Source organism: Fukomys damarensis, unplaced genomic scaffold, assembly GCF_012274545.1.
Source record: "Fukomys damarensis isolate Sample0158 unplaced genomic scaffold, DMR_v1.0_HiC HiC_scaffold_20, whole genome shotgun sequence".
Taxonomy (NCBI): domain Eukaryota; kingdom Metazoa; phylum Chordata; class Mammalia; order Rodentia; family Bathyergidae; genus Fukomys; species Fukomys damarensis.
This window is the reverse complement of record NW_022900932.1, coordinates 13,877,045-13,901,768: the sequence shown is the minus strand read 5'-3', so window position 1 is coordinate 13,901,768 and position 24,724 is coordinate 13,877,045. Positions and strand designations below refer to the sequence as shown.

Genomic DNA, 24,724 nt, shown 5'->3' with positions numbered 1-24,724 from the left:
TCTCAAAATAAAAAACTTCAAAGAGAAGCTCAGGATCCATGCAAAGGCCCTGGGCTCAGTTCTAAGTGTGAGTTCAGAATACAGGAAGCCGGACATGAGAGAGAAGAAAGGCCGAATCCCTACACCTCTAACGAGTCCGGCCCCTACCTACCCCCATGAGGACCAGGGCTTCAGCTTTGGCTTCTTCCGTCTGGGGAAGGTGAAGGTTCATCTCGTCGCCATCGAAGTCGGCATTGTAGGGGGTGCAGACGCACTCGTTAAATCGGAAGGTGCGGTGGGGCTTCACCCTCGCCTGTGGGGCACCAAAGCAAGCAGGGAAAGGACTCCGCATGCAGCGAGAAGCCTCGCGTTCACCACGTTAACCGGCGGCTCCCCAGACAACCACATGCCTCGCGCGTTCCCTGGTGACACTCAGATCATCTCTGGGCTCACTCGAGGGGCGCTTTGTTGAGCCAAGCAGGGCCACAGCGGGACTTTGCACCACGAGTGGATGCCAACGTGGCGGCCAGGCTCAGGGGCTCTCGGTGGCCACAGATGGCGCCGTTTTGAGTACCAGAGCTTAATGGGAGGAGATTAAAGCCCAAGGACTAAATAAAGCCCTGAGTTTATAATGACAATGGAAAAGGAGAAAGTCAAAACAAGTAAGAAACCCAAGCTAGTCTGGTTGGAAGTACCAAGCACCAAACTTTTTTTGTTGTTGTTGTTTGCTTTTGTTTTTTGGTACTGGGGATTGAACTTGGGACCTTGGGCTTGCAAGGCAGGCAGCCGCACCACAGAGCTAATCCCCGGCTCCAAACTTCTTAATCTCTAAAATGATAAAAGAGGAAAAAGAACTAGCCATTCATGTCACCCTTCCTCATAAACTGGGGAACCCCAGTGTTTCCCTGTGCAAAGAAAACATTTCCCTGCGAGACCCTGGGTAGCACAAGTGAAAGCAGAGACGGGTTCATCTCACAGCCCTGAGGCATGTGAATCCCTAACCTTCTTGGCATAATTAAAAGTAGGGTGGCCAGAGCACATAAGGCTCATCCACAGAGGGGAGGCTGCAGCACCCCGAGGGGTCGCCGTACCAGCAAGGGGGCCCTGATCTGACCACACCTTCCCACTGGCCTCCGGCCTGCAGAGGTAAAGGCAGAGTGATGTGTTCGCACCACCCGCAGCCACAGGCAAGGCAGGACTCGGGGGAACTCCTCGGGACAAAGGGCCTGGCCTCTTCCACAGTGGCCAGGACACTGTGAAAAGGAAGCGGGGATGCTGGACAGCAACAGACACATCTCTAGTGAAGGTAGCGGCACACCCTGCAAGTACCCCGGCTTAACAAATGAGGTGCACAGAGACTGCAAGAGAGGCCAGGAAATCCGAGGAAGAACGGGGTGGGGGGACAAGAGCGGCTGTTCACGGCACGGCGGCTAGACACGGTTTTTTTACAGGCGTAAAAGGAGCACACAGAGAAAACGCAGGGCAGGGGTGGATCAGAGAAAGGGGAAAAATGGAACAAAACTGGCAGCAAAGTCGTGAACACTTCGTGCACAGAAGACAGGACGTGTGCCTGCGTCCTGCTATTCTTTCTACTTCTGTGTGTGTATTGGAAACACTGCAAACCAATTTCTATTTAAGATGCCCAAAACTGTAGGAGGGGAAGGGGATGTGAAAAGAACTGAGATGCGTCAGGAACGTGTACCGACTCCCACGAGGAATGTAATTATTACGTACTGCCAACCTAGATGCATAAAAATCTAAATTACAAACCAACAAGCTAGGCGGGGCAGCCCTGTAGCCCCAGCTCCTGCCAGTCTGAGTCCAGCCCGGGCTTCCCAGTGACCAGGAAAGGAGACAGCAAGCTCACACCCACCAGATGAGCCATGATGCTGAGCTTGTGCAGCGAGGGCTGCCGGTTGAAGAGCACCACGTCCCCGTCGATGAGGTGCCGCTCCACAATGTCACCGTACTTGAGCTCCTGGGCCATCTTCTCCCGGTTTCCGTACTTCAGAAACCTGAAGGTGCGAAGAGAAACATGGGTCCGTCCCCGTGAAGATGCTGCTCACGGACTCCCAGACGCCTCTGCTCTTGGGCACATCACCCTGTGTGGCTCATCTGGGGGAAGACTGCTCGGCAGTGGGGACTATGACAGGCTGGCAGAGATGTGTCCTGATTTGTAAATGCAGGAATGCAAACAAGCTGGGTCTCAGAGCCACAGGACAGTCACTACTCAGCTTCCCGCACAGGGCCCTGCCAATAAAGGTTCTTGTGCGACACCAGGCCCAGACGGTCAGTTCCTCCTGGTGCACGGCCAGAGCCTGCGCAAAGAGCACCCCTGGCTCACAAGGATGACAGAGGAAGCACGAGGACACAGTAAATGACCCACGTCCGGATTCCCAGTGTTCTGTCTATTGAGGTCCACATTTTATTACTAAAAATACCAAACGATGGGTGTGCTGGGGACTTAACTCAGTGGCACTGCGCCCACCTCACAAGTGCAAACTCCTGAGTTTGATCCCTGGTACCAACCCCCGCCCCCCCAAAAAACCAAAAACAAAAGGGAAGACCTTTTTAAAAATAGATGAACCTAGGGAAATTTGAAATTAAAGTTTTACTGCTGGTATTATGGCACACACACTTGTTATCCCAGCAGTTGGGAGGCTGAGGCAGGAGGATCCCCATGAGTTCAAGGCCATCTTGGGCTACATAGTTAGTTCAAGGCCAGCCTGAACTACAGAGACCCTGCCTCAAAAACCAAAACCAAGTACCTGTCTTGCAAGCGCAGGTCCTGAGTTTGATCCCCAGTGGGGAGGAGGGGGAGAACCAAATCCAAAACCAAACCAAAAATACACAAAAAAAAAGAAAGAAATTGACTCATACTAAAAAGTGACAGAAGTGGGAGGGCAAAAGTTAGGAAAATAAGAGACTATGGGAATTTTAATTTCAGGAGTCCAGAATTTAGCACCAAATACACACAGCACATTTCTGCTCAGGGGACACGGGGGCACTTCACACACAGCCCAGGAGCACACGGAGCAGACGGCAGAGGTGGGCCGGGCATTAACCACCGTCTGTGGCACCGAGGTCTGCTGGCCACCACGCCGCACCTCTGCGTCCCGGTCACGTGTCAGGCCGGGTGCAGGGGCAGGGGACGGCACCTTTTCATCTGCGTGTGTCTCTGCTGGATGAAGTTGGCCCCGGGGTGAACTTCAGGGCCATTTCGAACCAATTTCCTCAGAAAGTTGATGTTTGCTTTGTTCACCTGCAGAAGCACAACAGAGAACACTGTGGATTTCCCCGCAGGTGGCCTCCCCACCCCCAGGGCTAAGGATTGAATCCACAGCCTTCAGACTTATCACATCTCCACCCCTCTTTTGTTTTTTCTTTTGAGACCCTGTCTCGCTGAGTTGCTAATTTTCCCAGACTAGCCTTCAACTTGCAATCCTCCTGCCTCAGCCTCTCAGACAGCGGGGACTGCAGGCACGTACTCCCGTGCCTGGGGTTCTGACAGTCTTGATCTTTCCTCATGTAGATTCTAGGAGGAAAAGCCTGCTGCCTGCAGTGTCCAGTGAAGCAGCATCAGGCCGGCACACAGGAGCCTATGTTTTCAGTCTCCCCTGAACTTGGAGGCCCAGCTAAGCTCTTTCCTGGCCTTTGGTTCCTCATCCATAACATGAATCAGCTGGACTGAAGTGCAGAGACCTTCTAGCACATTCTGTGGTCCTAGAAAGAAGTGGGAACCTCATCCGTAATTAGTTACCAGGAGCTTCTAAGGATAAAAACATGTGACAGTAGCCAGGTGTGGTGCACGCCTGTAATCCCAGCATGCCTATAGTCCCAACACTTGAGAGGCTGAGGCAGGAGGATCGCTGTGAGTTCATGGCCACTCTGGGCTGCTTAGTGAGTTCACGGCCAGCGTGAACTACGTAGCAAGACCCTGTCTTAAAAAAACAAAAACAAAACAAAAAGTTGTGACAGCAAGTTTGGTGCCTCCGTGCCACGCCTAAAATCCCAGCTACTTGGGAGGCTGAGGCAGGAGGATCCCGAAGGCACTAGTTTGCTAAAAAATGAATGGGGATATAGCGCAGTGGTACAGTGTCTGTGGGTTCAGTCCTCAGTACTGTCCTATAATTTCTCAGGCAACTGTCTGGTGGAAAAGCATTCCTGAGAGAGAAGCTCTGGATCACTGAGCACTCACTGGAGCACAGTCAGCACCGGTCTACTAAAAGCCCTGAATCTAAAGGGTACAGCACACGCCCTTGCAGTTACCAAGATTTCTGTCAGAGAGAAAAAACAGTCCAGGAGAGACCATCCACACTTGCAGAGCCTGTGAGCAGAGGGAAAGGCCTCGCCTTCCTGGTGTGCAATACTGGCCTTGAAATGTTCAGACTCCTTAGCTCAGTTATTCAAGTTTTAAAAATATCTCTTATCAAGAAGGTGAATGCCTACAATCCCAGTGTTCTGGGAGGGTGAGGCACTATAGAGAGGTGTCGAAGATGCTACCGACAGGAAAGAGAAGCTGCAGAGGAGTCAACGTAACGGATACGTGAGTCCACACACACAGGTAGAGGCAGATACAGTCGTGGGTGTTACATATACGCTTGTGTACGGATAAAGCAAACCAGAAAGACACCGAGACTCACACAGCCACACCGTGGCAGGGGCCGACTGGGGACTTTCCTTCCCCCGCGGTATGGAACATCGAACCACAACAAAACAGCTGGGTCTCTAATGAAGAATGGGGAAGCTGAGCGGCCCTTACCTTCTCAGGGAATGTCAGGATTTTGGCCACGTGAACGGGGACGGCGACCTCGTCGATCCGGAGGTTGGGGTCAGGGGAGATGACTGTTCTGCCGGAGAAATCCACTCTCTTCCCTGAGAGGTTGCCTCTGAACCGACCTAAGTGAATCCAAATGCTGTATGTCCTATGCCCCCCGGTGTGCTGCGTGCTGTTTAGGTGCAGTATAAGTAGCAAGCTCGAGCACAGCCTGGGTGCTCTGAGCAGGTAAGGGCAACAGTCACTCCCCAGAAGGGCATCAAACTGGGCAGTAATCTCAGCACTCGGGAGGCTGAGGCGGGAGGGTCCCTGAGGTTTTCAGGCCAGCCTGGGCTACATAGTGAGACCCTGTCTCAAAACCACAAAATCCAACAAAAGGGCAGAAGCCTACCCTGTTTCCCCTTCAACCGCTGGACAAAGCCCCGGGTCCACTTCTTGGGTGCCATGTTGAGGGGGATGCCTGAGAGCTCGCTGTTGATGTAGAGGGCGCACTGCAGCTGCAGGAAGTCCCAGTCCTCCATGATCATCTGGGTCTTGGCTCCGGAGATGCGGTGCTGCGGCGAGACCCATAGGTTCGGTCTGTGGCCCTTTCTAGCCTAGCAGGGCTTGGGCGGGTGGGCAGATGGCAGGGCTCACTCCCAGCCAGAGGCGCTAAAATTTTTTTTTTGGGGTACTGGAGATCGAACTCGGGACCTTGCACTTAGGAGGCAGGCGGTGGCACCACTGAGCTCAATCCCTGGCCCTAGCACTAACCTTTTTAATCACGTCGTTCAGGAAGATGATCTCCGTCAGCTTCATCGTCAGGTCGTCCTCGTTGGTGCCGGACTTCAAGTCACTCACGACGGAGGGGCGGATACACAGGGGAGGCACCAGAAGCCGGGTGAGGATCAGGTCGGACGGCTTCCCTGCCTCTGGGTTCATGAGCAGCAGAGGGACGTCTTCAGCCGGGATTCTCTTAAACAAGTTCAGAACTATCAAGGGATTCAAGTTTTCCTACAGGAAAGGGGCAAGGAGAGGAGGAGACGGAGGGTTAGGCTGTTACAGGCTGGCAGGGCTCGGCTTCTCCACGCGGCACAGGGGAAGCGGTGGCAGGGAGCTCTGTGCCAGGCAGGCTGTGCTGCGAGGGCACTGAAAGCACCCAGGCCTTTGGTTTTGTGCAGACCAACAATTCCACCTCACATGATTAATTCGAAGGGTACCGTTTCAGAAATGATATGAAGATTCTGCTACAAGGATGTTCACAAAAGCTCTTCTTAGTAGCAAAAAGTTGAGCTGGGCATGGTTGTGCATGCCTTTAATCCCAGCACTTGGGAGGCTGAGGCAGGAGGATCACTGCAAGTTTGAGGCCTGCATGGGCCACATGGTGAGCTCAAGGTCAGCCTGTACTGCACAGTGAAACCCGTATAAAAAAAAAATCTCTAAAAAACCAAAAAAACACATGGTAACACTTTACCTGTACAAATAAAAATCTTTTAAAGCTATTATCCCAACTACTCAAGAAGCTGAGACAGGAGGATCGCAAATTTGAGGCTAGGCTGTGCAATAAACAGGAAGTGGCCGGGGCTGCTGTTGAACACAGCCCGCCGCCAATCTCCGGGTGAAGAGGAGTCTCTGCAGTGCTCCTGGGGCATGAGCTTCTCATGCCTGGGGAGGAGGTGGGTTTGAGGGATGGGGAGGAGGTGGGTAGCAGAGGCGGGGGTGAGTGTGTGGCTGTGAGGGACGCGGCGGCCCACCTGTGCCCTGCCCAGCAGCGGCTCGACTTCCTTGTTATGCTCGATGGCGGTCTCGAAGGACTGCAGGAAGCTGGACACCATGGGGTCCACCACCTTCTTGTTGGTCTTGTACTTCTCGTGGATGATCTTCAGGAGGCCGCACTTCTTCACGGTACCTGCAGGAGGATTTGCACATCTGAGGGCAGCCAGGGTTAGGGTCAGGTGCACGAAAATCACTCCTGCTGCAGCAGCGGAAGGAGAGCTGCGTTTCCTCCTTTACAGGCGGAAGCGGGCTCCTAACATTTCACAAAACAGGGCGGAGCGGAAGAGAGCGGCTGGGAAGGGCCTGGCTGCTGCGCCCTCGCTCGCTCACCGTTGAAGGCCCCGCAGTGGTGGCACAGGCTCTTCTTCCGGCACTTGTCCGACACCTTCTTCCTCAGGCCCCGCTTCTGCAGGTAGGTCAGGCCGGGCCGCTTCAGGTGATCCAGGAACTGCTGCTTCTCCTCCTTGGACAGCAGGATGTGGCAGCAGGTTTTGCAGATCATCTTTTAAACAGGAAGCAGGAACAGAAGGATGAGCAGGATGAAAAGGTCATTCCTTTTCAGCACACCACTCCCTGTCTTTCTGGTGTCTTGCTGCGTAGTTCAGGACTCACTGTGCAGCCCAGGCTGGCCCTCCGACTCACGGTGATCCTCCTGCCTCAGCCTCCTGAGTGCTGGGATTATAGAAGTTCGCTGCCACATACAGCTCAGAATTGGTCTTCTGAAAATCAAGGCCTGCTGGCTTACCTGTAAGATGCCGATGACGGCCCGGAAGTAGCCCACATGAAAACACGGCAGCTCCAGGTCAATGTAGCCATAGTGGCCCAGGCAGTCAGCCAGGTTCTTCCCGCAGGTCTCACAAGGTCGATCCTTCTCGCTCGTACCCTTTGGGGGAAGCACAGCTGGCAGTCAGTGGAGACCACTGCGCAGGATGGGCCTTGCCTTCAATCGGGCCAGGGACTCGGCCACAGAACCAACAGGGAAGAAACAGTATTGGCACCGGAACTGCAGTACGCATGGGGTGGGGCGGCCCGGCCCCTTCCCCGGAAGTCACCGGCTCCTTACCATCCTGTGGTCCAGCACCCCGTACAGCAGTGGGGCGTGGTTGTTGTCTTGGCTGTACAGGTTCTTGCTCACCACCTGGATGTGTGCCTGCTGGCGCATCTCTTCTGGGGACTTCATTCCGAAGCAGATGTGGCTTCTGCGACAAAAGGACGGGAACAACACGTCAGAGCTCACTACCAAAAACGGTGAAGGTGAGATGGCCGGCGGTCGGAAGCCTGTCCTGTCTTTCTTCCTCCCTCCAGAGCGAAGCACTGTCATGCCTCAGCTGACTCTGCTGTCTTCCCCTCCTCCTCCTACTGGAGTACTTTCTATACATACGTGTGTGTGTGTGTGTGTGTGTGTGTGTGTGTGTAGTGTGTATATATATGTATATATGTGTGTGTATGTATATATGTATATGTGTGTAGTGTGTATATATTGTATGTATATATATGTATGTATGTGTATATGTGTGTATATGTATGTATGTGTATATGTGTGTGTATGTATGCATGCGTATATATATGTGTGTGTATATGTATATATGTATATGTGTGTGTGGTGTGTATATATATGTATATATATGTATATATGCATGTGTGTAGTGTGTATATATTGTATGTACATATATGTATATATGTGTATATGTGTATATGTGTATATATGTGTGTATATATATGCATGTGTATATATGTATATGTGTGTATATGTGTATATATGTGTGTGTGTATATGCGTGTGTATATATGTATATGTGTGTATATGTATATGTGTAGTGTGTATGTATATGTATATATATATGTATATGTGTGTATATGTATATGTGTAGTGTGTATGTATATGTATATATATATGTATATGTGTGTATATGTATATATGTATGTGTAGTGTGCATATATTGTATGTATATATATGTATGTATGTGTATATATGTATATGTGTGTGTATATATATGCATGTGTATATATGTGTGTAGCGTGTATATATGTATATATGTATATATGTGTGTGTGTAGTGTGCATATATTGTATGTATATATATGTATACATGTGTGTATATGTATATATGTGTATATATGTGTGTATGTATATGTATGTGTGTGTGTATTATTACTATTATTATTATTATTATTTTTGTACCAGGGATTGAACTCAGGTCCTTGTGCTTGCAAGGCAGGCGCCGGAACCACTGAGCTAAATCTCCGGCCCTACTGGAGTACTTTCTAAATCCTGGGCAATCAAACACTACTCGCCAAGGTCATGAAGGCGGGTGACGTGCTCGTGGTTCAATCTAATATGATTTTCCCTCCTTACAGCTGTGTAGCTTTAGCCCCACCACCACCTTTTTGTTTTTTTGAGACAAGTTCTAGATTATGTAGTTCAGGCAGGCCTTGAACTTGTGGCAATCCTCCTGCCTCAGCCTCCCAAGTGCTAGAATTAAAAGCATGCACCAACAGGCCTAGCTTCCCATCCAATCTTGAAGTCCTTCAATTGGCTACCGCTTTTCTAGTCTGTAGCGGACCTCCTTACTTAGGGTTATAACTGCTCTTTCACATGCTACATGCTCCTCCTAAGCGACCGCGTTACTTGAATGTAGACAGACGTCTGTCCAACATTGGGACCCCACACAGACATCTCCTGTGGACAGTTCCACCTGAATGTCTCAAGGAACCTCCAACTTGGCCCTGGCACTTCCTCCTGCCACATCCGTATCTTCATTCATTCTTAGTGGTGTGTATATATATGTATATATATGTATATATGCATGTGTGTAGTGTGTATATATTGTATGTACATATATGTATATATGTGTATATGTGTATATGTGTATATATGTGTGTATATATATGCATGTGTATATATGTATATGTGTGTATATGTGTATATATGTGTGTGTGTATATGCATGTGTATATATGTATATGTGTGTATATGTATATGTGTAGTGTGTATGTATATGTATATATATGTATATGTGTGTATATGTATATGTGTAGTGTGTATGTATATGTATATATATATGTATATGTGTGTATATGTATATATGTATGTGTAGTGTGCATATATTGTATGTATATATATGTATGTATGTGTATATATGTATATGTGTGTGTATATATATGCATGTGTATATATGTGTGTAGCGTGTATATATGTATATATGTATATATGTGTGTGTGTAGTGTGCATATATTGTATGTATATATATGTATACATGTGTGTATATGTATATATGTGTATATATGTGTGTATGTATATGTATGTGTGTGTGTATTATTACTATTATTATTATTATTTTTTTTGTACCAGGGATTGAACTCAGGTCCTTGTGCTTGCAAGGCAGGCGCCGGAACCACTGAGCTAAATCTCCGGCCCTACTGGAGTACTTTCTAAATCCTGGGCAATCAAACACTACTCGCCAAGGTCATGAAGGCGGGTGACGTGCTCGTGGTTCAATCTAATATGATTTTCCCTCCTTACAGCTGTGTAGCTTTAGCCCCACCACCACCTTTTTGTTTTTTTGAGACAAGTTCTAGATTATGTAGTTCAGGCAGGCCTTGAACTTGTGGCAATCCTCCTGCCTCAGCCTCCCAAGTGCTAGAATTAAAAGCATGCACCAACAGGCCTAGCTTCCCATCCAATCTTGAAGTCCTTCAATTGGCTACCGCTTTTCTAGTCTGTAGCGGACCTCCTTACTTAGGGTTATAACTGCTCTTTCACATGCTACATGCTCCTCCTAAGCGACCGCGTTACTTGAATGTAGACAGACGTCTGTCCAACATTGGGACCCCACACAGACATCTCCTGTGGACAGTTCCACCTGAATGTCTCAAGGAACCTCCAACTTGGCCCTGGCACTTCCTCCTGCCACATCCGTATCTTCATTCATTCTTCCACTCAACCGGGTACAGATTAGACAGGCAGGGAAGGTCCCTGCCAACACGGAGCTCCCAGTGCGCAGGATGGAAAGACGAAGAAACCCTCCTGCAGTCCACCCACACGGATGGGGCGGATCTCAGGAGGACCTGCATCCTTACAAAGAAGTATGAAGCACAAGCTTTTCCACCTTGCCATTATTTTCTCGGTAGCACAGCAAAGCAGCAATTTACATACAACTTACACCGCATTAGGTACTTTAAGCAACCTAGGGATGACTTAAACACTTATTAGAGTGCCATGCATGGTGGAACATATCTGTAATCTCAGCATTCAGGAAGTTGAGGGAGGAGGATCCCTGTGAGTTTGAGGCCAGCCTGGGCTACATACAGTACAGAGGACGCACGGAGACTACATGCAAGTACTTCTCCATTTCACAGAAGGGACACAAGCATCCTTGAACCAATCCCCTCTGTGGAACTGGAACCCTCTGTGGAAGGATAATGGTACACAGAGTGAGCAGATGCAGGATATGTTAAAATGGTGTGAAGTGGGGAGCATTTGAGGAGATGACTTCATGCAGCAGTCAGAAAGCCTCGCTGTAAAACGGACATTTCCACTGAATTCTAAATGTGAGCGGACTGTCCATCGTAATACAGTCAGGAGGATGGCTGTTTAAGGCAGAGAGGATGACTAGGGAAGGGGTCTAGGGCCCACAAAAGCTTGGCATTGTCAAGGAACCAGCCAGCGCAATGGAGCACAGAAAGCTAATGTACAAGAGGCAGTCAGCAAGGCACACAGGGGCCAGGTCACACACAGCCTGGGAATGCTGGTAGGGAATTTAAACTTAAGTGAAACAAAAAGCTGCTACAGGTTTTCCATGCTTGAGGTCATGTAGCTTGAATTTCCTTTTTTTTTGGTACGGGGGATCGAACCTGGGTCCTCATGCTTGCGAGGCAGGTGGTGGCAATTTTTTTTATTACTGGGAGTTGAACCAGAGCTGCACCCTTGGGGGCTGGGGATTTAGCTCAGTAGTTCCACTGCCTGCCTTGTAAGCATAAGGTCCCGAGTTCGATCCCCAGTAGCCAAAAAAACCAAAAAAAAAAAAAAAAAATATATATATATAACAGAGCTGCACCCTTGTCACTGAACTACATCCACAACCTTTTTAATTTCATTTTGAGACAGGGTCTCATAAGGTTGCCCTGACTGTACCCAAAATTGGGACCCTTCTGCCTCCTCGACCTCCCAGGTAGTGAGGATTACAGCTGTGCACCACCACACTGGCTCTAATTTGCATTTTTCTACACTTCTGGAGACAGGGTCTCGCTATGTAGCTCAGGCTGGTCTTGAACTCACCGTGATCCTCCTGTCTCAGACCTCCAGAGTGCTGGGATTACAGAAGTGCCCCATCATTCCGGGTGCTTTGTGAGAATGTATCTTATATGCCTTAGTTAATGGAGTGGGTGTGAGATCCTCTTGCCTCGGCCCCTAAATGCTGGGATTACAGGCACGCACCACTCCACCCCATCTTTTCCCGTTTAAAAACTTTTCCAAGGTTCTTCACCGCTTGCAGGATGCTTCCTGCGGTTTCCACCCTCCTCCTGCTTTGTTCTCCTCACTCACACTTCGGTATGCTTTTTGGAGAAGGTGGGCTGCTCTGCCTTCTTTTGCCTGGATGAGGCGCCCTCAGAACTCCCTGCGTTCGCCCAAGGCTGACTTGTTTCCCTTCTCCACCTACAGGAGGCGGTAAAGGTCGTATTCGTAGGGCATGCTTGGTGCCCAACCTGAGCACAGTGCTCTGTACTCTCCTCAGTCTCACTTTCCCCTGAGAAGCAGAGGTCCTGCGCTACACACAAGCACGGAAGGAGGATGGCGACAAACCTCCACCCAGAGGCAACTGCTGGCGCACTCCCTAGACCGCCTCCCATCTACTGCCTGTGCTACATTTTTCGGGCTGGCAACATCCTTTGAGCAGCAGGTCCTGCCTCCGTGCCAGGCGCTCTGCGGTAGAGCCCGAATTGGCCCCGGTCGCCGCCCCAGATCGCTCCCCTAACTGGGAAAGAGTCGCGGACAGGAAGGGGTCGTCAGCGAGCGTGGAGGCGCACGCCTGCAATCCCACCACTCTGAGAGGCTGAGGCAGGAGGACTCCAAGATCCAGCCCAGCCTGGGCAACTTAGCGAGACCTCGCCTCAAAACAGAAAGTCAAAAGAGGGCTGGGGATGGAGCTCAGTGGGAAGGTCCCGGGTTCGGTCCCCACTACCGCAAAACAAAACAACCACAACCAAAAGGGGTCCTGGTGTGACTCCGGGAGACTCGCCGCCTAGCCCAGGATCAGCCCCTTCCTTCCCGCTCCCTAGCCCTTTGGCTCCTCTCGCTCCGTCTCACATTTTCTTGGCCACATCCGTCTCTCGGAACTGCTCCTTCACCATGGTGCTGGCGGCCCGGTCGCCCTCCGGGGGACTCCACTGCAGAAACGACGCTCCCTTAACCTCCCTCGGCCACCGTAGAGCGTCCCACGTGTCCGCGTCCTCTTCCGGTGAGATTGTCAAGGGAGGCTTCCGGCGCACGGTTTTTTCCCTCCCTCTATATCGCCACCTGGCGGCCTCGCCTTGATACTGCACCGAGGCCTGCGTAGTTCTTTAACGTCTCATTTCTGGTCTATTTCTCCAGACTGTCTTCAGAGGCAGAAAAAAGTATGTACAACCTTTTGCCTCCTGACCTTTAGATGTCTGAAGAGCCAAAAATTTCATGACATGGAAAATCATCAATATAAATATTTTGCGAATTAAGAGCCTCTTATTTGGGCCGGGAATTTAGCGCAGTGGTTCCGCTGCCTGCTTCGCAAGCACAAAGACCCGAGTTTGATCCCAGGAACCAAAAAAAAAAAAAGCCTCTTGTTTAAGAGAAGGTAGAGGCTAAAATCAACCTGCCCGGGAAAGAGAAGGGCGCTGTGTAGTCAACCAAAAAGGAAAAGAAATTGCAGAAAACCGCTGCACACAAGCCACAGTTCTTAAAGTTATAGTCTTTTTTTAACCTACTGTTGAGAGTTGAACCCAGGACCTCTGCATTGGGCTACACCCCCAGTCCTTTTTATTTTTTATTTATTTGCTGTACTGGGATCGGACCTTGCGCTTGCAAGGCAGGCGCGCTGCCACTGAGCTAAATCCTTGCTCCCCGCCCCGCACAATCCTTTTTAAAAAAACTTTCTTCTTCTTTTTTTTTTTCTTTTGAGGCAGGTTTTTGCTAAGTTGCCCAGACTGGACTCAAATTTGTGATCCTCCTGCCTCAGCTTTCCAGAGTGCTGTGGTTATAGGTAACGCAGCACTAGGCCCAGCTATAAATATACATGCTTCTTGCTGGACGTGGTAGCGCACGCCTGTAATCCCAGCACTCAGGAGGCCAAGGCAGGAGGATTGCTGGGAATTCAAGGCCAGCCTGAACTGCATAGCCAGACCTTGTCTCCAAAAAAATTTATCTATTTGTGAGGCAGAAGATTAGGTCGTGGCCAACTAACTAGGCAAGTGGTTGTGACCTGTCAGTCATGGAGATCTGGGATGCAGTCAGCAAACAGTTTCCAAACCCTGAATTTGGGACCAATCGGAAAGTGCTATCTTTAATTCTTTTGGTGTCAAGCCAAGCAGGTTTTTGATAGGATGGCCTAGATCTGCTATCAGCTTGAGGAATGGGGGATGCAAAGACCTCTGCCATGAACCTTCTGGGCATGATGAGCTATCTCAGCGATCTACTTTCTCTGCAGAGAATGCTTTTTTTTTTTCCTACTTTTTTTTTTATACTGGGGACCTTGAGGTTGTGAGGCAGGCGATGGAACCATTGAGCCAAATCCCCGGCCCCTTTTCTACTTTTCACAGTAAGGTCTTGCTACCCTTTTCACGTGTCCAAGTCTGTTCAGGACCCCAAGAACCCATAAAGAATACCTGGAAAGTCTGCTGAACTCCACAATCTGTAAAAGATGGAAGCCGGGTGAGGTGGTACATATTTTCCAGTCCCAGCTATTTGGGAGACCGAAGCCCAAGAATCACCTGAGCAGGGATTGCGGCCAGCAAGACCTAACTACTAATAAAAGTGTATGGGTATATTGCATAAATCATATGCACATATAAAGGACTTGTTTTCATATAAGGGACTTGAGCATGATGGATTCTGGTTTGGGGGTAGAGCACAGATCATGGAACCAAACCACTCTGGATTCAGAGATTGAAGTAGGAGATTAGGGTGCAGCAAAAGGGTTGGTCAAGTGGGTGTTCGAGGAGACCTGGACTTGGAACCAATCAAAAAGTGCTGTTTTCTACCATGAGTGGTGGCGCACGCCTGTAATCCCAGCACTCAAGAGGCTGAAGCAGGAGGATCGCTGTGAGTTTGAGGCCAGCCTGGACTGGATAGTGAGACCTTGTCTCAAAAAAATCACACACACACACACACACACACACACACACACACACTAAAGTGCTGTTTTCAATTCTTTCCGAGACAACTCAAGACAGCCCAACTCTGAAATCAGCATGGGGCTACAAGGGATGGTGCCCCTGAGCTCTGGGCCCCTGTGCTGTCTCTTTCAATGTGATCTGCTCTCACCCTGCAATGTGCGCTTTTATTCTCTACTTTTAATTGGCCCATGCTGCTCTGCAAAGCTTGTTTCTTCTCCTACCTTTAGTAAGTGTAAAATCTCACTACCTTTTGTTCTTGTTTTGCTCATTTATTTGTTCAAGGCAGGAAGAACCTGGAAAGAATCTCTAGGAGTCCCCAGAGCCCGGTACAAGGATATAGCAAGGTTGGGACAGTAACTGACTTATAGAAACAGTCCTGGATTCAGTGCTGTTAGGAAACCAACTCTTAGACATTGTGGTGACGCTGAGAAAGTTATTTCTGTTCATTACATCCTAGTTTCCTCATGTAGAAAAAGCCTGAGCACCACATACCATATTTCTTAGAGTTGATGAGATTAAATAGCAAAATAAAGGTAAAAGAATTAGCATGGAATAGATACCTATGCCAACCACTTGAGGAGTACTTCACTCTTCCCAAGAATGCTCAAGGGGCCCTTGGGACCTGCACCCTCGTCCACGCTAAGCTCTGGGAAGTTCTTCCCAATGTTTCCCTTGGATCATGGACACTTATATTCTTTACCTATCTATTTCTCTTTAAGCTAAACAAATTTTTGGATCCAACAGATACTAGATGTGCATTTTGTGTAAGGATTAAGATTTGCGGAATAGTACAAAGTGTTTTAAAAAACTGCTTTGGGCCGGGTGTGGTGGCTCACGCCTGTAATCCCAGCACTAGGAAGGCTGAGGCAGGAGGAACGCTGGGAGTTCGAGGTAAGTCTGGGCTATAGAGAGACCCTGTCTCAAAAAACCAAACAACCAAAAAAAAAAAAAAAATCTTTAAAATCAGAGAATCACCATAAAAGTCCCAGAAAATAACATATACAGTATATGAATCATAAACCATGTTGTGTATGGCACACCTGAGTAAAGAAAAGGTTTTCAGCCATGTTTCTGCAGTTTCCGCAGCTGTAAAATGAGGCCAGCTGAGATCTCCTAAGACGTCTTAAAAGGACCACCATCTCTAGCTCAGATGAAAACAGTTTTCACTATAATTCGGTTTAGGGAGACGCTGAATAGGACAAATTCCACAGAAGGAAAGGAGCTGAAATGGAACACGTGCGTGTGTGAATTTAGCCTCTGGAACTGGTCTGCTTTCCGATTGGCCAGTCCAGCAGCCCAGGGGGTGTGGCCGAAGCCGGGGAGGCGGGGCTTTAGGCATTTTCAATCTGGCACTGGTATGGTCGGCCTCCCGGCTATGGACACGCCCCCACGCCGGCGTCGCTCGGGGTCCTTCGGTGCGCGTTGATATGATTGGCCGGAGGAGAGCGTTTCTCTTTTCCTCCCTGCCTGCTTGAGGTTCTGTTGCCATCATGGTGAGTTGCCCCTGATTTGGGCAGTCATCCACCGCAAATCCGGGCCATCCTTCGTTCCCCAGTCCCGCCATCCGAGATACAGCCGCCCACAGCCCTTCTGCTCTCCTCTGGTTGTGTCTTTCGGGGGCCGGTCGCCTAGGTCCTTAAAGCCGTTGTCGGAAGTCGGGGCCGGCTGGCGGGCCGCGCCGCGGCTAAGGACACGCCGGGATTCGAGCTCCGGGTCCTGGGGATTCAGAGCGGCTGCTGCGCTGTCGCCTCGCGGAGCGCAGCGGACGGGGTGGGGGTTAGACTCTAGGAGGCACTGTCTCCTGCAGCTCCCGGCAGTGATGTGTAGCTTGCAGCCAGTGGTGAAGCAGGCGCCGTCGACCCCCGGGCGATTGGCACCGAGTCTACGCCTAAACTAGAAAACTTGGCGGCCGGGTGGACCCTCGTTTCCTACTGCGGAAACGGAGGCCCCGGAAAGAGATGCCGCTAAAAGGACGGCTTGCCCAAATCGTCTTATCAGTGAGCTACATAACTAAATGTTCAACACGTACTTTTGGCTCCTCCTTGAAATTACTTTCTGCTTGTTCTTCGCTTTCAAGCACTGAGTGTCGTTGAGGTGATTTTTTTTTCATTGAGTTTATTGGTATGTTTTAGGTATACAGTACAGTTATATTCGTCATTGGGATCCCGTACCTTTACGTGATGTATCTTGGTTCTTATTTTTTGCCCATATCCCGCCCTCACTTCACTCTTGGTGATTTCTGTTATGAGTTCTCCAACTGAGATGAAAGGACGTTTAGCAAGTCAAGTCGCTGGTCACAAAGCCTTTCCAAACTTATTTTTGATCGACATAAGCATGATAAATGTCTGTGTACCTTGTTCCATAAAATAAAAGCTCTTGGGTAATTCAGAAGGGAACACGGTTTTCTTGTGAGGTCCTTGTTGCTTTTCAAGAGGGGGCAGAGTAAATGTAAGTAGTAAATGTCAGTGAGTGCAACATTTTTAAGTGTCACAGTTGCACAGGATTTATAACCAGGCTTCTGAGTAATATTTATGACTGAGTGCAGACATGAGTCTCACTTGGAGATATTTGCCCCTAACTAAGGAAACAGTTGGCGGTCTAGAAACCTTGTAGATCAACAACTAAGTTGCTAGTGGTGTGTAGTGGTTAGAAATCAGGTACTACATATTGTGATACAGCCCCCTGGCCCCCAGTAACTACTCAGGTTAACATGTCAGTAGTGCAGATGGTAATGTTAATGTTAATGTTTTCAGAATGACACTGTAACTATCCGGACCCGGAAGTTCATGACCAACCGACTACTTCAAAGGAAACAAATGGTAAGGAAGGCCACATCAAACCTTGCTTAATTTGTTCCTTGTATTTCATTATAATTAACACTAAACTTGGTATCTTGTATTAGGTCATTGATGTCCTTCATCCTGGGAAAGCAACAGTACCCAAGACAGAAATTCGGGAAAAACTTGCCAAAATGTACAAGACTACACCGGACGTCATTTTTGTGTTTGGATTCAGAACCCATTTCGGGGGTGGCAAGACGACTGGCTTCGGCATGATTTATGATTCTTTGGATTATGCAAAGAAAAATGAACCCAAACATAGACTTGCAAGAGTAGGTACCTTTGATTTGCTCACCAGTGATTGGAGACTCAGTTTTCCGTACCCTTGTGTTGTGGGTGTAATAGAGTGAACTAGACTGTGCAGTGTAGGAACAACGTGTAGACATAAAAACCCAAATGGATTATGGTAATTTTTTTAAAGATAATCATTTAACGCACAGTATGCAGATTCACATTTTGAGATGGGAATGTAAGTGGGAGGCGGATAAAATAGAGCTTCTGGGGATGGACTGTGGGAGCAAGTAGGAGGCTGAGGTGGGAATTGTAGCCTGGCACCAGATTTTGTGAGAACTTTTAGTACCAGACAGTGAGTTTGGACTTGATTCTGAGAGTGGCCGGGAGCCACAGAAGGGTTTTGGTCACGTATTGAGCACCAAGCCCCGCAGAGTGAACACCAGCCATGAACTGGGCTTCCTGCTTAGCTTACAGCTTAGTGACTGTTGTTTCCTTGGATGTCTTCATTTGTCCCCCTCAGCACCCACGCACTTTGCTGCTTGCTATTCAGGTTACTCATCCTGTGCAGCATCTGGGTACAGATGGGGATTCTGGGAAGGCCTGGTTGAGGATGTAACTTGAAGATGAAATCTGGTAAAAGTTGAAAACATCAGGTAGGCAGCAAGAACTGCTGATGCAGGAGCAGACAATGGTGGCTGTGTGCAGGGCGCACACCTGTGGTCCTAGCACTAAGGAAGCTCAGGAGGGGGACTGCAAGTTGGAGGCCAGCCTGGGCTACAAAGTGAGACTTAAAAAAAAAAGATGGTGGAGCTGACTAGGAAGATAGAGGGGGTAGAGCTCTTGGTAAAGAAAGACTTCATTGACCTCAGTGGGGAGAGGGGTCTAAAAACCAGTTGCAAGGTGGTTTTTGCTTTTGTTTTGTTTTTTGGGGGAGGCAGATGCTAGTTAAGTTTTTGAGTTGCTTAGGCTGGACTTGATCTGGAGGGCTTCCTGCCATAGCCTCCCAGAGTGCTGGGATTGCAGGTGTGTGCCACACATCAGCAGGTGGTGTCTTGGTAGTGCCAAAAGAAAAGTTTTGGTTGCATTTCATAACCCCTGGTTCCCTACCAGAGTTGTAGGTAATGGTGTGTTAAGTGTTTGCAGATACTGAGATTCACTCTTGTCTCCTGTAGCATGGCCTGTATGAGAAGAAAAAGACGTCAAGAAAGCAACGGAAGGAACGCAAGAACAGAATGAAGAAAGTCAGAGGCACTGCAAAGGCAAACGTTGGTGCTGGCAAAAAGGTACGGGTCACAGCAGATACAGGAGGGTCGTGAACTGTAGATCTCTAGTGTCTGGAAGGGAGCTGTTCTGTTTTCCTAATAACCTTTCCGTGTTTCTTCTTTCTCCCCTCTTCTGGATTACAGAAGGTAACGTGTTTCGAGACGCTGCCTAGCACAGTACTGTCCTTGACACCCAGTAGTATAGCTTGGCCCACCCTTGTCAGCTTGTAGATCAGCCCGCACAGGGACACACTGGTCCAGGGGTCGCGGAGCACCTCCGCGCTCTTGCTCTCGCGGGAAGGTGTTAACTCCTGATTGGCACAGACAGCAGAACAGATCTCATTCCTTGGGGCTGTTGATTTCTCATCATGGATTCTGGTTTCTGAAGCAGTTGGACCAGTGTGGCCCGTGCTTGCCCAGCCCACTGGAGAGGCATCCTGGACCTAGGGCTGCTTGCCTCTCCCGTGAGCCCCAATCGGTGATTCTAATGATAGTGGCTTTTGTATCCGCTTTGCTAGCTAGTTGTAAATAGTTGGATGAAATTAAGGTGTTGGGTTGTGAAATCAAATAATCAAGTGTCTGTGAACTTTTTTTTTTTGCCTTTTCCCTCTACTGTCTTGGATTACTGTTCATCAGAAATGAAGTGTCTGGCAGGTACTGAGATTTTAGCACGGTGTGGGATGCAGCACCTTCACTGAGATTGCTATGACGCTTTTTGCATGTTGGCTTTGGACGAGTGTTAACATGAACCGTAGTATGACCACTTCCAATGCTAGGCCGAGTAGTGAGGGTACGATATGAGCCAAGCACACGCTTGATCATGTGTGGTTTGGAAACAAGCAGGTGCATGTTGAGTGGTGAGGGGACTCCCTGGAAGCAGGTAGGTACCGTGCCCCGTGGGCCTCTGCTTGTGCTGGGAAGCTGTCTCAGAGCCCTGTTCTCTGTAGACCGGAATTAGCTCCGAGGAAGGGCCCTCTGCTGGACAGCTGGCTCCCCTCTTGAGCTGTGGCATCAGTGGAGTTTGGGCAGCTCTGGTAAGAAAAAACTGGTAGTATCCTCTCAAAGCTGATGTTTTCCAGTTCTTTTATTTTTTATTTTTATTTTTTTGGTACCAGGGATTGGACTCAGGCCCTTGGGCTTGTGAGGCAGGCACCTAAACCACTGAGCTAAATCCCTGGCTCCCCATTTCCTTTATATATATATTTTTTATTTTTATTTTTCTATTTTTGAGACAGGGTCTCACTATGTAGTTCAGGTTGGCCTTGAATGCAGTGATCCTCCTGCCTTGGCCTCCTGAGTGCTGGAATCACAGGTGTGTGCCACTGCGCCCTGCACCATTTTTTTTAAATAAATTTATTTTATCTGCCCTCCTTCATCAAGCCTCCTCCCCTCTAGTGTGTGCATAATCTACTCCCCATTTTTTATATATATATTTTTTATTTTTATTTTTCTATTTTTGAGACAGGGTCTCACTATGTAGTTCAGGTTGGCCTTGAATGCAGTGATCCTCCTGCCTTGGCCTCCTGAGTGCTGGAATCACAGGTGTGTGCCACTGCGCCCTGCACCATTTTTTTTAAATAAATTTATTTTATCTGCCCTCCTTCATCAAGCCTCCTCCCCTCTAGTGTGTGCATAATCTCCCAATTTTTCTGCCCTGCCCAACCTACCCTTCTTCCTGTATTTGGAATTGAGCCCAGAGCCTTAAAGCTATAGGCAAGTGCTCTACCATGAAGCCACATCTCTAGCCTGTTTTGTTTGTTTGTTTTTTTGGTATGGGATCCAACTCAGGACCTTGTGCTTGTGAGGCAGGCAGGGCACCACTGAGCTAAATTCCACCCCTGTTTGTTTTTTTTGAGGCAGGGTCTCCCTTTGTAGTTCAGGCTGTCCCTGAAGTTTCTGTGTAGCCCAGACTAGTCTGGAACTCACAGATCCTCCGGCCTCAGCCCCGAGTGCTGGGATTACAGTAGGTGTGTGCCACCATGCCCGGTGCTTCCTTTTTTTTTTTTTAAACGGGAAATGTTTTTGAGTAATAGACATTGTATCAAAACCTTGGGTAGTGCTTTCTCCACAAAAGTGTGTGCTCTGAATGGTCCACTGTGTTTCAGACACATTTTTGCACGTTTGAACACCCTAGATTTGTAGCCTGTGAGTGCACTGAGTGCGTGGGGTAGGTTTGAAACAACAGAGGCTTCTGTGTCTGGCTTGCTCTGACTCCTTGCCAAGCATGGCAGGAAACCTGGTCTTCCTGCCAGCAGTGATCGCATTGATGTCCAGAGCGTAGTGGGGTTAGGAATGGTAGTGATCAGGGCACTGCTGCCTGAGTTAACTGCTCCCTCCTCAGAGCTGGGGTGGGAGGGCGGTGGTGCTGTTGACAAGTAGCAGAAAGGCAGAATTTGACCCTCACCCAGCTCTGAAGGACCTTTTTTTTTTTTGTACCAGGGATCAAACTCGGGTCCTTGTGCTTGCAAGTCAGGCAGTGGAACCGCTGAACCGCTGAGCTAAATCCCCGGCCCCTGAAGGGCATTTAACAGATTTCTTCTCTTTGCGAAGCCTTGCAGCCCGCTGGCTTGTGCTCAGCTCTGAGTCCCCCGTGTGCAGAGGGACTTCCGGGGGAGGCTGAGTCATTGCTGTTACTGCTTCAGGTCGCTTTGGTGACTTCAGGAGTGCAGCTCTGAAAAGCCAGCTGGAAATGAATGCAAACATGAGCACTTGTACTCTTTGCTTAGAAAAAGTTGGCATAGTAATGTTGGCTTACTCATATGTTTCATTTATGTACTCATTTATTGATTTTTTGGTGTTTTGAGCCAAGGCCTCACCTGTAGTTCAGGCTGGGCTTGAGCTCACTCTGTAGCCCAGGCCAGTCCTCTTGCCTCAGCTTCCTGAGTGCTGGGATCACTGGCGCGCACCACCACGCCCCGCCAGTGAAGTTCCCTTTAATCCAGCTTGTCTGATGTTAGCATTGGTATTTGTTCTTACATCTTGGGTGTAATGGAGTTGTTTTTAAAAGTTAAGTAGTCTCCTATATGAATAGCAGTTACAACATTTTTATTGCGGTTATTCTGCCTCTTGATTTTAATATTAATTTGTACTACTTTTGTGGCGTGAGTGTTGTCTTTTAAAATACTGAACTGGGACAGGCCTTTTTAGAGCTTCCACCAGGGCTGGTTTAAACTCCAGCATGTGGGGAGTCCCAGGCTTGAGGTCTGGGGTGCCAAGGCTCCAGGTTGTGGGTGTCACCAGGCAGTGGTGACCTGGCCTTGGTGCCATGCTGGCCTCTCTGCTCCACTGTGACAGCGCCACCTCATTAACATCACAGCCAAGGTGCACAGGAACTGGGAGGATGAAACCGGGTTGCAACTGTCTAAGGAGCGTTCTGGGTGCAGTCACAAAGCACAAATGGTCACGTGCAGGTGTCTGATTGCATGCACTTACTGCAGGTTATTTTGGAAAGGGACCATTAACAAACTGTTTCTTTTCCTCTTTCCCTTCCCCGCCACTGGTTCAGTGAGCTGGAGATCAGAGAACAGGTATCTTTCCAGTTCTTACGTATATCACTAGTTTCCCTGGTTTACTGATGGCCACAGTAAAACGTGTGCTTATGTAGATTTGCAATTGCTGAGTTGTAACTCTTAAAATACTAACAGTGACATGGTTGTGTTTTTGTTTTTTTATAATTGTGTTTTTTAAACTTAGTAATGTTTAATGTTTTATTTAATTCCTAACTTGAATTTTTTTTGTTTCATTTTTTTCACTTATGTTGTCTCACAAATGTAACGACTCTAGGTCACTAATGTGTGTTCTGCATGAATGTTGTTAATTTTGGAATTTCTTGAAGACTAAGCTTTAAAGCATTTCAAGGCAGTTCCTGACTAAACTTCTTTCTCTTCCTTCACAGCCGAAGGAGTAAAGACTTTGCAGTGCCCGTCTTTCACGAGAGGATTAATAAACCGTAAAAACTTCCTGTGTCTGGCTGTTTGGAGTCTGTGCAGCAGCTCACTGGGTGCAGCGGGTTTAAGTTTCCACCTGTGATCCTGTGCAGCAAGCCCTCGGCGAGGACTGGGCTGGGGGCGGTGTTGTCATTTCCTCCTAGCAGCCGGGAAGGAGTCCTAGACCCCAGCTTAGCCATCACTTAAATTACCTGGGGGCTTCAGTAGAAGTTGCTGACCAGCTCACATGTCTTTGTTTACCCAGCGTGAACAGGACCTGTCCTCTATCCCAACTCTGTCTTTGTGGGGTGGGGTGGATGTGAGGGCCGCTGTGGTCTGAATATGTGGGTCTGGGGTGTACTTGGTTGGTGGATAAGTCATCTGGCTCTTGAACAGTGAGGGGTCACAGTGTTCTTCCTCAGCTTGGCTGGCAGGCATTGGGGTAAGGCCCAGGCTGTCACTGGACCTGTGTTGCGTGCTGGGACTGGGGAGGGAGGTGTTGCAGGGTAGTCAGTGGGCAGAGGGTCCTAAGTGAAGGAGCTGGAGTGTTTGGGCTGGGGGAGAAGAGGCATTAGTTCCTTCTGGGTTTGGTATGCCATCTTCCCTGGAGGTTTGCACATTAGATGGCCCTTCTGGGAGCTGCACCTGGAAATGCTAGTCTAAATCATGTCCCGATGGTCTGGGAAGAGTGGGCACCTGGGCGACATGGAGGGCAGGGCTGGGCAGAGTGCGGCAGGGTCTTTGGAGTCGTTGCCTCTGGCTCTGCTCGGTGCTCTGGGCTTTGTGGGCCCCGTGGCCCCGTTTGCTCTCCTGCTTGGGGGTCTGCTCCCTTGCTAGGAGCCGGGTGGAAGTGGGCCGGTCTGTGAGCTGGTTTCGGTGCTGGGGTTGGCGTGAGCAGGATTTTTAGTGCGGTGTGCGGAGGCACAGGTTGTAGCTGGAGATGCAGCTTCTAGGGGCTAGGGTGGGAGTGTGGCCGCCCAGGGAGCTGGTGGGGTGCAGTGCAGTGGAAGGGAGGGGTCCCCAGTGGTTCCCACTGGTGTGAAGAGCAGGTGCAGCGCCAGGCAGCCTGGCCTGTGTGGTCACGTCCCTCTGGAGAAGAATTTCCATATACTTTTCTGAACTGCTCAGGATAGCAGAAGCCAACATTGCCGTGGCACCCGTGAGCTTTGTTACATGGATAGCACTTTGAAACTTGATCCATTTTACATGATGATACGGATCCCAGCCTCCTGAAACAGGCCCGCATGCCCTTCCTACCAGGGTCCCGGCAGTCGTCACATCCAGGGCTGACCGCACCCCGACTGTGCCCACTCAGTGCCCTGCTGTCATGTCCCTTTGGGTGTTTCTGGGCTACTTGGTCCTCTGTGGGGTTTAACCACTCTTGAAACGGGGGCTTCCAGAGGATCTGCTCTGCCTCCCTGGGTCAGGCTATTTTGAGACTCAAAGGATGTAGTGTCTGAGAGCAGTGTGGAAACTGAAGTGCTAAGCAACTGTGTGGCAGGAAGCGAGGGCTTGCAGGAACTCGCTTTAAATTGCGGACAATCGTGCTATTGAACTGGGGGATTCTTGGAGATTCAGCACTTTGTT

At 49.1% G+C, this 24,724-nt stretch overlaps 2 protein-coding genes across 9 annotated transcripts in view; one reads left to right on the top strand and one right to left on the bottom strand.

Moving 5' to 3' along the window:
- Polr3a (RNA polymerase III subunit A) overlaps nt 1-12,966 on the bottom strand; it is a 39,487-nt gene extending 26,521 nt beyond the window's left edge. For all 3 annotated transcript variants that reach the window (XM_010607849.3, XM_010607842.3, XM_010607856.3), the window contains exons 1-11: nt 12,816-12,966; nt 7,575-7,710; nt 7,257-7,394; nt 6,842-7,013; nt 6,490-6,644; nt 5,510-5,749; nt 5,148-5,310; nt 4,742-4,878; nt 3,138-3,241; nt 1,853-1,994; nt 152-292 (exon numbers count right to left, since the gene is read on the bottom strand). In XM_010607849.3, the coding sequence (XP_010606151.1) occupies nt 152-292; nt 1,853-1,994; nt 3,138-3,241; nt 4,742-4,878; nt 5,148-5,310; nt 5,510-5,749; nt 6,490-6,644; nt 6,842-7,013; nt 7,257-7,394; nt 7,575-7,710; nt 12,816-12,859 (1,572 nt within the window). In that variant the 5' untranslated portion in view covers nt 12,860-12,966. The remainder of the gene's footprint in view (nt 1-151; nt 293-1,852; nt 1,995-3,137; nt 3,242-4,741; nt 4,879-5,147; nt 5,311-5,509; nt 5,750-6,489; nt 6,645-6,841; nt 7,014-7,256; nt 7,395-7,574; nt 7,711-12,815) is intronic.
- Nucleotides 12,967-16,268: 3,302 nt separating this feature from the next.
- On the top strand, nt 16,269-23,172 carry Rps24 (ribosomal protein S24). 6 transcript variants are annotated; one of them, XM_010607788.2, is made up of 8 exons: nt 16,269-16,368; nt 17,629-17,694; nt 17,778-17,987; nt 19,122-19,232; nt 19,356-19,358; nt 19,848-19,865; nt 22,717-22,738; nt 23,107-23,172. In XM_010607788.2, the coding sequence occupies exons 1-6, from the start codon at nt 16,366-16,368 to the stop codon at nt 19,851-19,853; spliced, it is 399 nt and encodes a 132-aa protein (XP_010606090.1). In that variant the 5' UTR covers nt 16,269-16,365; the 3' UTR covers nt 19,854-19,865; nt 22,717-22,738; nt 23,107-23,172. The 6 variants fall into 6 exon arrangements, with proteins under 6 accessions (XP_010606090.1, XP_010606107.1, XP_010606098.1 ...); XM_010607805.2 differs by lacking the exon at nt 19,356-19,358; XM_010607796.2 differs by lacking the exon at nt 19,848-19,865.
- Nucleotides 23,173-24,724: the final 1,552 nt, after the last annotated feature.

What these genes read in the sequence shown, in the direction of transcription:
- Rps24 (XM_010607778.2), top strand. An exon ending in TACTTCAAAGGAAACAAATG is followed by an intron (nt 17,695 to 17,777) that starts GTAAGGAAGGCC and finishes ATCTTGTATTAG; the next exon opens with GTCATTGATGTCCTTCATCC. An exon ending in CCAAACATAGACTTGCAAGA is followed by an intron (nt 17,988 to 19,121) that starts GTAGGTACCTTT and finishes TGTCTCCTGTAG; the next exon opens with CATGGCCTGTATGAGAAGAA.